Source organism: Myripristis murdjan, chromosome 7 (genome assembly GCF_902150065.1).
Source record: "Myripristis murdjan chromosome 7, fMyrMur1.1, whole genome shotgun sequence".
NCBI classification, from domain to species: domain Eukaryota; kingdom Metazoa; phylum Chordata; class Actinopteri; order Holocentriformes; family Holocentridae; genus Myripristis; species Myripristis murdjan.
In genome coordinates this window covers 33,576,955-33,589,832 of record NC_043986.1, presented here as the reverse complement: position 1 = coordinate 33,589,832, position 12,878 = coordinate 33,576,955, and the positions used below count along the sequence as shown (strand labels likewise).

The window sequence follows — 12,878 nt, the reverse complement described above, 5'->3', positions numbered from 1 at the left end:
CACTCACATCAAAAACACTGCTAAAACTGATGCAGACACTGCTGTTCATGCATTTGTCACATTTGTCAAATCATCAGTCTATATGTCTTAAAGGAGATGTGAATATAGACCCTGTGGATGGGAGGTGGGCTTTACCTTACAGAATTCTGCATTGTTTCAGCCACATTTTTGGAGAAAATAACTTGTCTATACTGCATTTACAATTCAATTGTCTGATACAATTTTGTTTTTAACGATATAAGTTAGAGTTCAAGATATTTGAGGGGGTGCTGCCTTCTCCTGAAAACCTTGCCATCTAACCCCAGGTATTCGCATGATGGTCCTCAAGGCAAATATTTCAAACAGATATAGCTGGGTGTGTGCACTAAAGCTTATGTCATGAAAAACCGTGGTGGCAGCATAGACTGACTACACCGGTTGACTCTCCACTGTTTGAAGACCAGAAAGTGGGATTTCTGGCCACCATATCTGAGGTATTTTTGGCAACAGTGTGAAGGGGTGGAGTGGATTAAGCTTGCAGGAAAAAATAGTTTGAATTGCTTTATATGACCACAAGATACACTCACCTTCATCATCGATCCACTTAAGTGTGATTGGCTGCTGCGGAGCAACACTGCACATCTTCCTCACCTCCTCACACAACCCCACAAAGGTTACTGTGGCAGCAAGGTCTGTGATCAACATGTCCCTAAATGCAGACACACACAGTATCAACATCAAATCAAAGGAACCAAAATAAAATACTGTCATAAGAAACAACCACAAATTAGGGAAATGTCGGAATGAGACATGTAACCAAACAGCACAGCTTTTATACTGTTACTATGACTACAACTATGACTACTACTACTACTACTACTGATGATGATGATAACAATAACAATAATAATAATAATAATAATAATAATAATAAAGATCATTCGTATTATGTACAAAAATGTAAAGAACAATCTACAATTGAATAAAGTAAATCAAGACAATTAAACAAAAGAAAGAAAAATAACTTAAAAAAAAAAAAACAGCTGCCAGAAAGTAAAATAGAATCCACAAAAAACAAGAAAGTAAGAGAAAATTATAAAAACCAACAAAGCTTGTTATTATTAGTGAGAAGAAATTAAAATAAAAGGTAAAACTAATTTTGCTTGCTTTAGCTTCTCAGGGAAAGCGTTCCAAACCTCAGGTGCTGATGGCAGAAGTTTAGTCACTTTGATCTTTAGCTTGAACTTTGAAGAGACCTGGCTCCAGATTTACATTAGCTCAAAGGGAATTAAAATACCTGATATGATGGTACGGAGCAGGCCATGATGCACTGTTTAGTAACAAATATTTAGTAGTAAATATTTAGTAAATCTTAAAATTAATTCTGAAATTTCCAATGTATGACAGCTACATGGGGGATAACATCCTGACTCTTACATATGAATAAAAGTGGCATTTTGCAATAATTGTAAGTGGGGAAGGGAATTCAATTTGAGAACTAAGTAAAGGGAATTATATACAGTAAATCTGCATAAGAAGAGACGAAGGCATGGATCTTCTCAAGATCAGCAAAGATGGGCTAAAACAGATGTACAGAAACTTTGGAAATAGTTAGCAATTGGAGAGAGCAACCATGGCGCTAACTAGCGAACCAACCCGAGTTTGGAGTGGAACTATCGAATCATCAACGATGGGCAATGATGGGAACAAGCCTCAATCTTCTGGTTTGCTGGTTTATGACCCAGCATGCAGTCAAGGACCTCATAATACTCAACTTTCAACTTTTCCTGAAATTCAGGAGATGTCAAATTTAAATGCAATAGTTTTGTTTCTTCAGCAGACCACAAAAGCTTCTTGATTTTTCTGTTGTGTCCATCTTTTCCACCATGGCCTAAAGACGTTTTTTTTTTACAGAAGTTGAAGCAACCACTCTGTGTGTGTTTGACCAATCAGTAACGGCCATCCCTCAAAGTTCCTGGGCCACTGGAAAGTACTACCCCCCCAAACAGAGTTTCTGTAGGGGAAAAATGTCCCCAGCACCAAATTATGACCCTGGTCCCCACATGATAAAATGCAGATGGTTCCTCAAAAGGTTCCTAGTTACTGGGGAAAGTATCTGTGATCGAAAAAGGGCTCATGGGACTACACATGAAGGATGTGCTGGGCTGGACAAGGTCTTTCCTACTATAACAAAACTGTATAAGAATGATGGCAACCCATTTTGCGGGGTAAATTAAAGGAAAAAAAGACGTCAAATGCTGCACTTCATCTAAACAAATTCATCTAGACAATTGTAGGATGAGATCAACAGCATCTGATGAAGCTAGTGTCTGTGCTGTGGGGAGCTATATGAGCTGCTGGCTTCTACAAAACCACCAGAGACATCTCCCAGCCCACCTGGGTAAAGTAAGAGTAAAGAAGTAGATGTCCTTTACAGTGTGTGCATTCTTCAACAGATAAGACCAGACTGAATGACTCAATACGATCGATACAAGCAGAGGCTTGGGGAATGGGAAAGGCAGCAGATTCAGATGTTAAAGTCATCCACAATAAGAACTCTGTCACAGCAAAGCAAAATAAGACTGCAGAGATCAGAGAATTCTCAAATGAAGTAGTCAAACCATTTTGAAGGTCTGTAAACAAGACACAAAGAAAGGGGCCCTTGACTGGCGACTTTTGAGAATCTCTTGGGACACAGCAGTGCTATGCACCACTGAATAGCAGTAGGAATGATCATCTTTGAATTATAATTTTACTTTTCACTCATAATTCTATTAAAATTATTATAGTGTTTCTTCCTCAGGTCTGTACTACGGCTGCTCCATTGTAGTGAAAATCATAATCACAATTATTTTGGTCAATACTGAGATCACAGTTATTTAATTGGCTTTGGAAATGTCATGCATCTATTGAACTTTTTTGTTTTCATTTGTATTTAAACAGTGGATTTAATTGAAGTTTACATATATAAACATGCCAGAGCCAGGCTGAGGGTGACTTTGGGCTTTTAAGGAGGGGTGCAGTGGATTTACAACACAAGACAAAACAAGAGCATCATTGTGAAACTGAATGTGGCACAGTAATTGTTTTATCATTTTACTACCTTGTTTTCATAACCATTGGAGGCCAAAATTAATTGAGATTAATTGCCCAACCTTAGTCTTTTTTGGATTTGGATACTGAATTTTTTGTAACGATATTGCAATTTCAATAATATTTAGATTGACTGCTCAGCCATAGCATCACAGTCAATCTTAGTTGTCAAAGTCAAACAAAGTACTTTGAAAAAGAAAGCTATTGATATAAAGCTATATGTCTTAAAAGGTGAACTGTGTAAAACTTTCAAGGGTCAACTGAAAAGAGGACACTTAAAGGTTAATTTATGCTCAACGTTAAGTATGGATACAGATACGGATAGAGCCTTCTGTCCATACTCTACGTTCATATCGTCCATATTCCTGTACGTTTGCAGGAAGCTTATGAATACAGACAAAACGGAGCAGTACCATCGCAAAGCCAGTAGTTCAAGAGAGAGCGGGCTATGAACAAGACACAAAGAAGTTAATCTCTCTCACTGGCAATATCAGAGAAGAAAAACTCTTCATCCTCCTGTCGATTTGTATTCAGTGACCTCACAGACCACCGCCATTTAAAACGCGCCTCCACTTTTGCCTCTTTGTAGCAGGTCCACTATCACAACCTCGACCGTCGCAATGCTTTTTGTTGTTAGAAACTTTTGACTCTGAGCTGCCCTCTTGTGGATTTGTTTCTTAACATCCATGCCAACGGAAAGAACGCATGAAAGTATGTGGACAGAGATGTTTTTAGTGTTTAGTACGGACAAATTTATTTTCGTACGTAAAGGGAGCATAAATGAGCCCTAAGACTCAACTGAAAAAAAAAAAAAAAAAAAAAAAAAACATGGAATAATACTCTACACACTGACAAGAATATGAAAAATTAATAAAACACAATGTTCTCTCAGCATAAGGATAATGTGTCAGTCTGTCTGTCTGTCTCTCTCTGTCTCTTTCTCACACGCGCGCACACACACACACACACACTCACACATTTCTGTAATATAATTTTGTATGTATGAGAACCACTTGAGTGTTGACATTATATCCTGCCTGTGTTGATGAGGGACTATGGCTCCAACTGGCGAGTTCATGCATTTTTTATACACAAAGATATACTGCACATAATGTAGTGTTTACAAAAGACCACCAAGTGAGCATCCAGGACAGCTCATTAACTGAGTGACAGGTGGCATTAGCACTAAATGTCACTAAATAGCAAAGACAAAATTATTGCGGAAAATACATGCAGAGTGATCAACAGTGTCTTGCTAGCCAATCAGATTCAGACTAGGATAAGCCTGATCAAATTCAATAATGGGTCAAGATGCCTGGATCTTTTAATGTTAACACTACTGCAGTTTTCACAACATCAAGCACAAAGTACGATTGATTATGGCCATTAAGGGTCTGAGTTGTGACACACAAGTAAATTGTTTATAACACAGACATCCCACTGGACCTGCTGGTGGTGCTAAAGTGAAGGTCATGGAGTCACCAAAACTGATAGGTTTCACCCTATAGGCAACATCCACAAAACAGATTTTGAGATATGCCCCTCTGACTAACTGCTGACTGACCTCCTGACACAGTGATGCATAGGCAAAACAAAAGGAGGATGGAGTTCTCATTAAAAGTGAAGTGAACCAAAATAAGAGCTGATGCTTCTTTAAAAACCAGCAGACAGACCAGTTGCAGGGCTGCCCTTAACACAAATGCAGTGCATATCTGCACGCCACAGTGTCCCTGGTGTGAGCAGTTGGCGTGGCCCCCAAGGCATCGTTGGCGACTTTTGCACGCACCAAGTCAAGTCAGTTTAGGTCTGTCATCTAGGCTACTGCACATATCGCCGTAATGACTGACAATCAACATCTGCCCAATTGCTGCTCAGAGCCAGGCACCAGTGCACGAGAAGAGACAGCCATGAAAAGACAATTTGAATCTGGTGCAAGTAAGGAAAAACACACAAAACTAGAAGAAGCTCAAGCTTCACCTGAAGGTGGGCATGTTTTTCAAGTAAGAATGTAAAACTTTTGACTGATAAACTATTTTGCAGGGTGGGAATTATACCACAGTCATTATACCGTTGCCCCTCACTCTAGCTGTAGTGCCCTGAAAATAAGTGTACCCCTCACGGCCAATTTGGCCAATGTGCCCCAAGCAGTCAATCTCTCAAGGTTATCATGGATGCAAGAAAATCCCAAAGGGAAAAAAAGCAAATCCCAACCCAACATGAATTGAATTTCTGCTCATGTTGGTGGCTTTGAAGCAACGCAATGTTTTGCATGCGCACGCAACCATTACAAACCAACGTTACAAGTCTGTGAAACGAGTTCAGTTCGCATCTGAGGGGACCACGAGGCCACACACACCCCACCACCAGGTAAATGCCGATTTATGGTTCTGTGGAAACTAGACGCAACGTGCACGCAGTTGCTACGCAGACGGTGTGTACCTCTTCATGCTTCTGTGTCCTGACAGTCTAGTACGCTAAGCAATTGTTATATTATTACCTACACTGACAAGCCTTTTCAAAAACCTTATTTGTGGCATTGTAAATAAACAGTCATGTTTTTACCAAACTTACTTGTTTTATTTTCTCAAACAAATACTGCAAAACAAGGTGCAAAATAACTGAAATGCGCACGTTAAGTACAAATGGTGCAAAAGAATTGAAATGTGCAAATCAATACAAACAAATGGTGCAAAGTATTGAGGTGAAAACTACTGGAATGTGCAAATCAATACAAACAAATGGTGCAAAGTAGTGAGGTGAAAACTATTGGAATGTGGTACTACAGCGGGCAGTAAAGCCGGAGAGGCGAAATGACGGACATGATGTAGTTCGGTGGACTCTGCTGCATTCCATTGTCCTTGCTTCACCTAAGACCACAGCGTGATAGTTGGATAGTTTGCAAAATAAGCCTGACCAAATCAAAGACTTCTGCTAGGTAATCTGCTTTACTAGTTCCTCGTTAGGTTACGAACTTAATATTTCTTTTTATCCTACAATAACTTAAATTTAAGACATTGACCGGTACCAAGACACAAGTCTAAATTTATTGTATTAAAAACTTTGGCTAAACAAATGAAATATATTGCAATGAGCTATTTAATATTAAAAAGTGAAACTTATGTATTTTGTGTGACTTTTTTTTTTTAATTGTATGAAGTCATGATGTTTATTCATAGCATAGGTTACAAGTCCATGCATTTTACTCAATGCCCTACAAAAAGTTGCAACACCAAAGGCCAAATGGCCTTGTCCCTAAAATTGTGTAATTCCCACCCTGCTATTTTGTGGTGCTGATTTATCTATTTTAGATTTATTTATTAATTTCAGGTTAAAGTTATTTTTGTTGAAAGACAAGGGTCTGGTTGCTATTTTTTTCTTCTATTTGAGGTTGAGTTTTTTAAGGAAAACATCTGTTGTTGAAATATTTTTTGTTAATATTAATTTATGACCATATTTTATTTTATTTCAGATGCTGTTCTTGGTAATAAAGGTTATGTTAGTTTAGTCCAGGGCAACTCCGACCAGTGGTATACTCCCCAACTGAATTCTTCCAAACTAGGGCTGTACAAGATGATGCATGATGCAATAACACATGTGATTGATTTGAGGGCCTTTAATGAGTTATTTAAAAATGAACATCAATTAACCTTGATCCACTTTAGACCTTTAACCCCACTTGGTGCCACAAATAATGCAGTGAATGCTGCATGTAGCTTCTGCATTCTGATCACAGTCAGTATGAATAACAAGACAAGCTGTGGCCTGTTGGATGACAAGTTTCTTTCAAGAAGATTCCTGATGGATCTCTGCACAGAAATAAAGTCATATGGACAAACTGCACCAGTGAAATGTCATTGTGTTGGAGCACAAGGTGAAAATATCAGCTAAAGGACAGCATGTTTTTGCTGGAGCTTCTGATGATGCCAGCAGTCTCAACAAACTTGGGAAAACAGGCTGGAAAACATCATACATACCCCTTTTCCACTAAAGAGGTTCCAGGGCTGGTTCAGAGCCAGTGCCTGACTTAGCACCGGTTCTTTGTTTTTCCACTGCCCAAGCACCGGCCAAAACGGTTCCAGGCAAGCACCAACTTCGAGCAGGGGCTAAACAGGGGCCAGAGAAAGAACCGATGACGCGACCCACCGCGTCATTGGTGGGCGGGGTTAAAAACCCACACGGGAACATATAAACGTATAGCTAAAAGTAGTCGTCGTTCGTTCCGACCACAAATACGACGGGTAGCCAGCAATAATTGCGTTTTTCGCCTCTGGATCGCAATGTAGGCTTGTAAAGACACGAGCAGTATTTGCATTGCTACATCCATTTGTCGTCCATGTTTGTTATTGTGATTCCGAGGAAGCATCTTGCATACCCACATGATCATGTTTTACGCTGACGTAATGACGTGGCTCTGACTTGGCTCCACTTGGCTCTTGGCCGATGGAAAAGCAAACCGGTTCTTTATTGGAACCAGTTAAACACTGGCTCTAGCACCAACACCGAACTAGCACCTGGTTCTTTTTTGTGGAAAAGGGGCAACGGATTGCATCAGGGAATCCACTATATACACCTCCTTGATAAGCAATAATATATGGACTGTACAACAGTGAAAGTATAAGCAAGCAACAAGATTTTAGACTTTTTAAATGATTATCAAATAATTCTATTATCAAAAACAATTTATATTTGATATACCTCTTTTGTATTGACTTCTCATCAATATGGTGGTTATTTTGTTCCAAATTTGAACATCCTTGATTTTAAACGCATTTGAAAATGCAGCTATATGCCATTAATTACAGGAGATTGATTTTTTTTAAATAGATTGACAGCCCTACACAAAATGTTTGGCATGAACTGAACTTCAGGGGAGTTTGATTCGTTTAAAAAGGACTATATGTGAAGTACTCAACCCACTCTTGGCTGGAGATTTTTCTCTCGGTTCAATAATCTTTCTTCATAGGTGTGGAGCTCAGAACTCTCATCTATTGATGCACAGCTGCAGCTAGAAGTACACTTTCCATGTGTCCTTAATTTATTATTATAGGCTTCAGAAGGAGAAGCTAATTGAGACACATTAGAGGACGTTCATCCCTAATTTACAGGCAATGAAACAGCGGGCTAGGATGAATATGGTTTTGACATTCAGTCCTAAAGCATCTTACAAATCCAATCAATTTGTGTACATGCTAGGTGGTAGGGAAAGCACAGATGCTAATGAGCTGGTAGATGTCTGGCAGGGTATTTACAGAATATTTGGAAGCATAAACAGGTTTAACAGAGGAAAGGATGGAGGAAAATGCTGGCTGAGCTGACAGGCAAGTTAATTACAAATTGACTGATAAACCATGTGATATGCTGGCACGTTTCACTCGTTATTTTCTGGACAGCATCTAACTACATAACATTTATTGCATTTAATGTGGGAGTTGGTCAGCACCAAGTCTCTGCTGTTGAGTACCTCTAACTGACAACTCAGAGTGCTAAAACTGGGCTAAAGTATGTGTATATATCTATATCTATCTATCTATCTATCTATCTATCTATCATCGATGTGTTATTTATTTATGCGAAGCACCTTAACACCAAGTCAAATTCCTTGTTTGTGAAAACTTGGCAATAAAGATCTTTCTGATTCTGTTTCCATGACTATCTTTGAAGTTGTAGAGTATGAGAGTGAGATTTTGACTTGTGCCTTTGAAATGAAAAAAAAAAAAAAAAAAAAAAAAAACGCGCCTATGCAGGTTTAGGCTCAGCTCACTGGAATAATCTTCCCAACAAATTCTTTTTGCAGAATCCTTAAGATTCAGATTCTTCTTTAGACTCATTTTAAAGATCTTTGGAATAACTTGGGATCTATGGCTTCTCTGTCTGTGCTCTTTATGTATATTATTTAGGTATTTGTTTTTCCAAGCATTTGTTTATATTTTCCACATATGTGAAGCACTTTGTAACTGTGTCCTATCTAATTAAAGCTTTACTTATTTACCTACTTATTTACTGTTTAAGAATGTTCTCAGTTTATAAGAGCAGGGTGTCGAGTACACAGCCAAAGAATAGAAGAAATCAAGCAAGACTACAGAAAGACTGAGACTATGGTGCACTCCCTACCATTCACAGTTGGTTCTTCATATCGTAAAAAAACAAACAAAAGTGTGTCCCCGACCTTCATAGGTTCTGGCAAGGTTACATTAAACCCCCAGGGCAGGGTACCCGGTAGTCAGAAAGGGCCTTTATCTCACTGCAGTCAGTGAATGTGATTGGTGGTGAACTGGTACTTGACAGTGTCTTTTTCTGGTGTACAATGGAGGCCACACCTGGGGCCAGTGGATACAGTTAATACTACAATCCCTTGAGGGCTGCACTAACACTTTTAAAAACATAGTGCCCAGATGAGACTTCATCTTTACCTGTGGGTTACACTGAGCATATAATCTATCCATTTTATTCGGGAGGAGGAATGCTCCTAAATAAACGTCTTTCCACCTGTGAGTACAGCATGCAGCATGTGTCTGAAACTGCATTCAAAACAGGACGGTGAGTTTTTGGTTTGGGATGTTTGGGGTAAGGTGTCTTCAGGATTTGGCACACAGCTGTGCACCTTCAATTTCTTTGTCAAAATTGTGTGATTGATCTATCAGTATAGCATCCATAGCCTACCATCTGTAAGGGAGAGGAATTCAAGAAAATCTCACAGACAGTCTGCCAAAAGCTAGAGTCATTTCCTGTACAGTTTAATAATTTATTTTAAAACATGTACATGTATAGCTCCTTTGGTGGAGAAGGGCCATGCACAGTCCACAAATCAATCAATCAATCTGTGGTGTGACTGGCTTCATTGATCATGGTGGAAGTGTTCAGTCCCATCAGTGACTCCGGAGTGAATACATTTTGTGCCGTTCGTAGGGGTTTACTTGCTTATTAGTATTCTGCCACACAATGCCAATATATAAACCTTAAAGGTATGAAGGTCATAGACCAGGCTTTGACAGATATATGGATTTTCCAATATTGGAAAATATTTTTAAATCGATTTGGCTCTGGTAACAGTAATAACAGGGGTTGCAGAATAATTCTTATCTGTGCCCATTTTGGAAAAAATTGACACTATTTCACTCCCTCCCATTTTTTATGTAGGACAGTAGGTAAACATGTCTTAATCCACACAAAGAAGGTTTAACTTCACTTTACAAGTTTTGCTTTCTAAAACTAAAATGCATAGATGCCTACCATGTACACCCACACAATATTTTTGCCTGAATTACTGTATATAACTGTATTTTGCCTGATCTCAATGTCCAGAAAGATCTGGTAACTTCTGTCAATGTTTTTTAAGCCATTTCAGTCTGTAAAAAAATCTGCTGCACATCATCAAAATTAACTTTGTTTATTTTACAGTTTGATTAAGTCGGTTATTTTTCAGTTAGCATTTGGAGCATCCAGCCAATACCCAGTACTCAGTAACAATGAGAGGAAGATAGCACCACTACTGTCCTACAGAACAGCTGCAGGGCAGGTGAAATAATACCTTTTTTTCAAAATGGGTGAACTATCTCTTTCATTTCAATGTCTTTTAGTTTCCTTCTGACAAGGACAAAATTCTAGCAGAGCACTGAATACTTGAAATAAAAATGCTTTTAAATGCATCGGTGGGTGAGCGGCAGCACATGGGTTGGTTATAGCCGATGTTTGACAGGTTTCATTGTGTGGACTGATATTTTTGAAGCGTGTTTGTTGGATTCTGACAAGGAGGAGCAGGGACAGCTTGTTTCCCAGCAGGCGTTGCTCTACACAGCCAGCATTGACCAAATGCTGGATCTAGCACACACACATGCACACTAGTTACACCTATATATAGGGTTGCCAATATTATATAATACAGTATAATAAATTATATAATGGTATTTTAATAACATGCAGTGTGGTCCAGTTTGATTGATCAAATTTTCAGTGTAGAATTGATCAATACTACACTGGTTGTCTATTGGAAGCCTTTGAATTTGAATGATGATAAGGTTACATTTTGAGGTGCACACAATTCATAAATAAGTTATTATTATTATTGTTAGCAGTAGTAGTAGTAGTAGTATGCAGTATTGGATATCAATAGAAAATTTTAGTTTTCTTAATTGTTTGAGGTTTTTCTATCATGAAAGCATAAAATTCCAGGACAAACACAGAATTACTGTTTGCTCCCCTTCATTTTTTTTTTTTTTTTACCATGAAATGGTGTTTAACGTGTTTAATAACAGTTATCAGTAGCTTCAATCCAAAAAGTACTGGTTGTAGTATCGGTCAGGGAAAACCCACAACTGTTGAACCCGAAGGCATGTGAAAGCACACTTACAGATCTATTTCGACCTCACTCAGACCGTCACCACGGTCTTCACCTTGAATGATGCCATCCTACTACCTATCCTCGAGACCTTATGTCAACAAAGTCATGTGACTGACCTCAGGAGGCGCGGCCCCGAGTCTATAAGAGGTTCCGGGTGACGTCGCCTCCGCCTCTTTGCCTTACTCGCCTCATCCGAGACCGTGAGTACTACTGTTTCCAGACCCCACCATCAATCCGTCACTACGGTGCAGGTGCCTAGTGTCCCTGTGGGTTGAATGGGCGTCGGTGAGTTTCTGGTGTTTAATAGCGCAAACGGCCGATGACGAGTCCGTGTTTATTCCTGCTCGTTACAGGTGTCTTCCAGTGCTACGTCTGGTTGGAGCACGGTGAGCGGTGAGCGCTGGTGAGTGAATTATTACCGTTTTGCATAGCACAGTGTGCAGTTTTCGAAGTGTTCATTGACATTCTTTCTATTGTTTTGCCCCGCTAATTGGCTGTTTGCAGTGAGCGGGTGTCTGTGGGGACAGTCCCTCGTGCGTTCGCGCACGCGGCAGGGACGCCACATAATCAGTTTTCCTCAGGTAACGTCTCTGTGTTTATTAGCTGCCCGAGTAGCGTGATGAATCACTCAGGGCTTTGAAATAAGTGATTAACTGATTAATTTGATTAATTTTGTTGCTCTTCATACACAGGATTGTGTTGATTCACTTTGTTTTTGTTCCCCTGTTCGCAGTGGGTTCTTAGTTTAAAGCGAAATCCAGGTGATTTTTTGGCCTTGGAAAATCCCCCGCTGTCCGCAGTGTGGTGCGTTTTGTGTTACATTTACATTGTCTGTCAACTGGGAGATGGCCTCCCAGTGGTGCAGATACTGCCAGGTGGACATGGATCCCCGCGATGGCCACAGGGAGTGCCCCCACTGTTTGGGTGTGGCACACCTGGTGGAGGATATCGAAAAGCCATGCCTGGCAGCTGCGGAGCTTCCCCTGGAGGAGCGCAAGCGCAGAGCCAAGATGGTGGAGGAGACGGCTCGGAAGAAGGCGGCCCTCCCTCCTCCGGAAGTGGGGGGCAGCAGGCATGGCTCAAAACAGAGCAGGAGTCGCAAGCGGGTGCACAGCCCCGAGCGCCATAGAGGACGGGGCCCTGAGAAATCGGCCTGGCCCGGCTCAGAACAGCAGGGACAGCCTGAGGATGCCCAGCTAAAAATTCTGGCTGCTATTCAGGGCCTGTCAGAGAGGCTGGACAGGATCGAGGCTCAGCGGCCTAGGGTCGCCCCAGCCACAGATCCACAGGGGCTGACGGCAGCCTCTCAAGGGGAGCTGCCATCATACCAGGAGGAGAGGATGGATTCAGTGGACGTCCTCTCCCTGTACGCCCACAGTTCCTTTGCTGGGAGTGCTGGCCGGTCTGAGGCGACCCCAGAGGACGAGAAGCTCGACTCCTCACTAGGCGGCATGGAGTCAGAGCGGGG

General features: G+C 40.5%; 1 protein-coding gene across 2 annotated transcripts in view; it reads right to left on the bottom strand.

Annotated features, from left to right (window-relative positions):
* Positions 1–12,878, bottom strand: part of prkcz (protein kinase C, zeta) — a 142,094-nt gene that overhangs the window by 115,440 nt on the left and 13,776 nt on the right. Inside the window, exon 2 of one of the 2 annotated variants that reach the window (XM_030055229.1) lies at positions 567–688. In XM_030055229.1, the coding sequence (XP_029911089.1) occupies positions 567–688 (122 nt within the window). Of the gene's footprint in view, positions 1–566; positions 689–12,878 lie in introns of those variants that run through there. The other variant, XM_030055230.1, reaches the window with a different exon arrangement.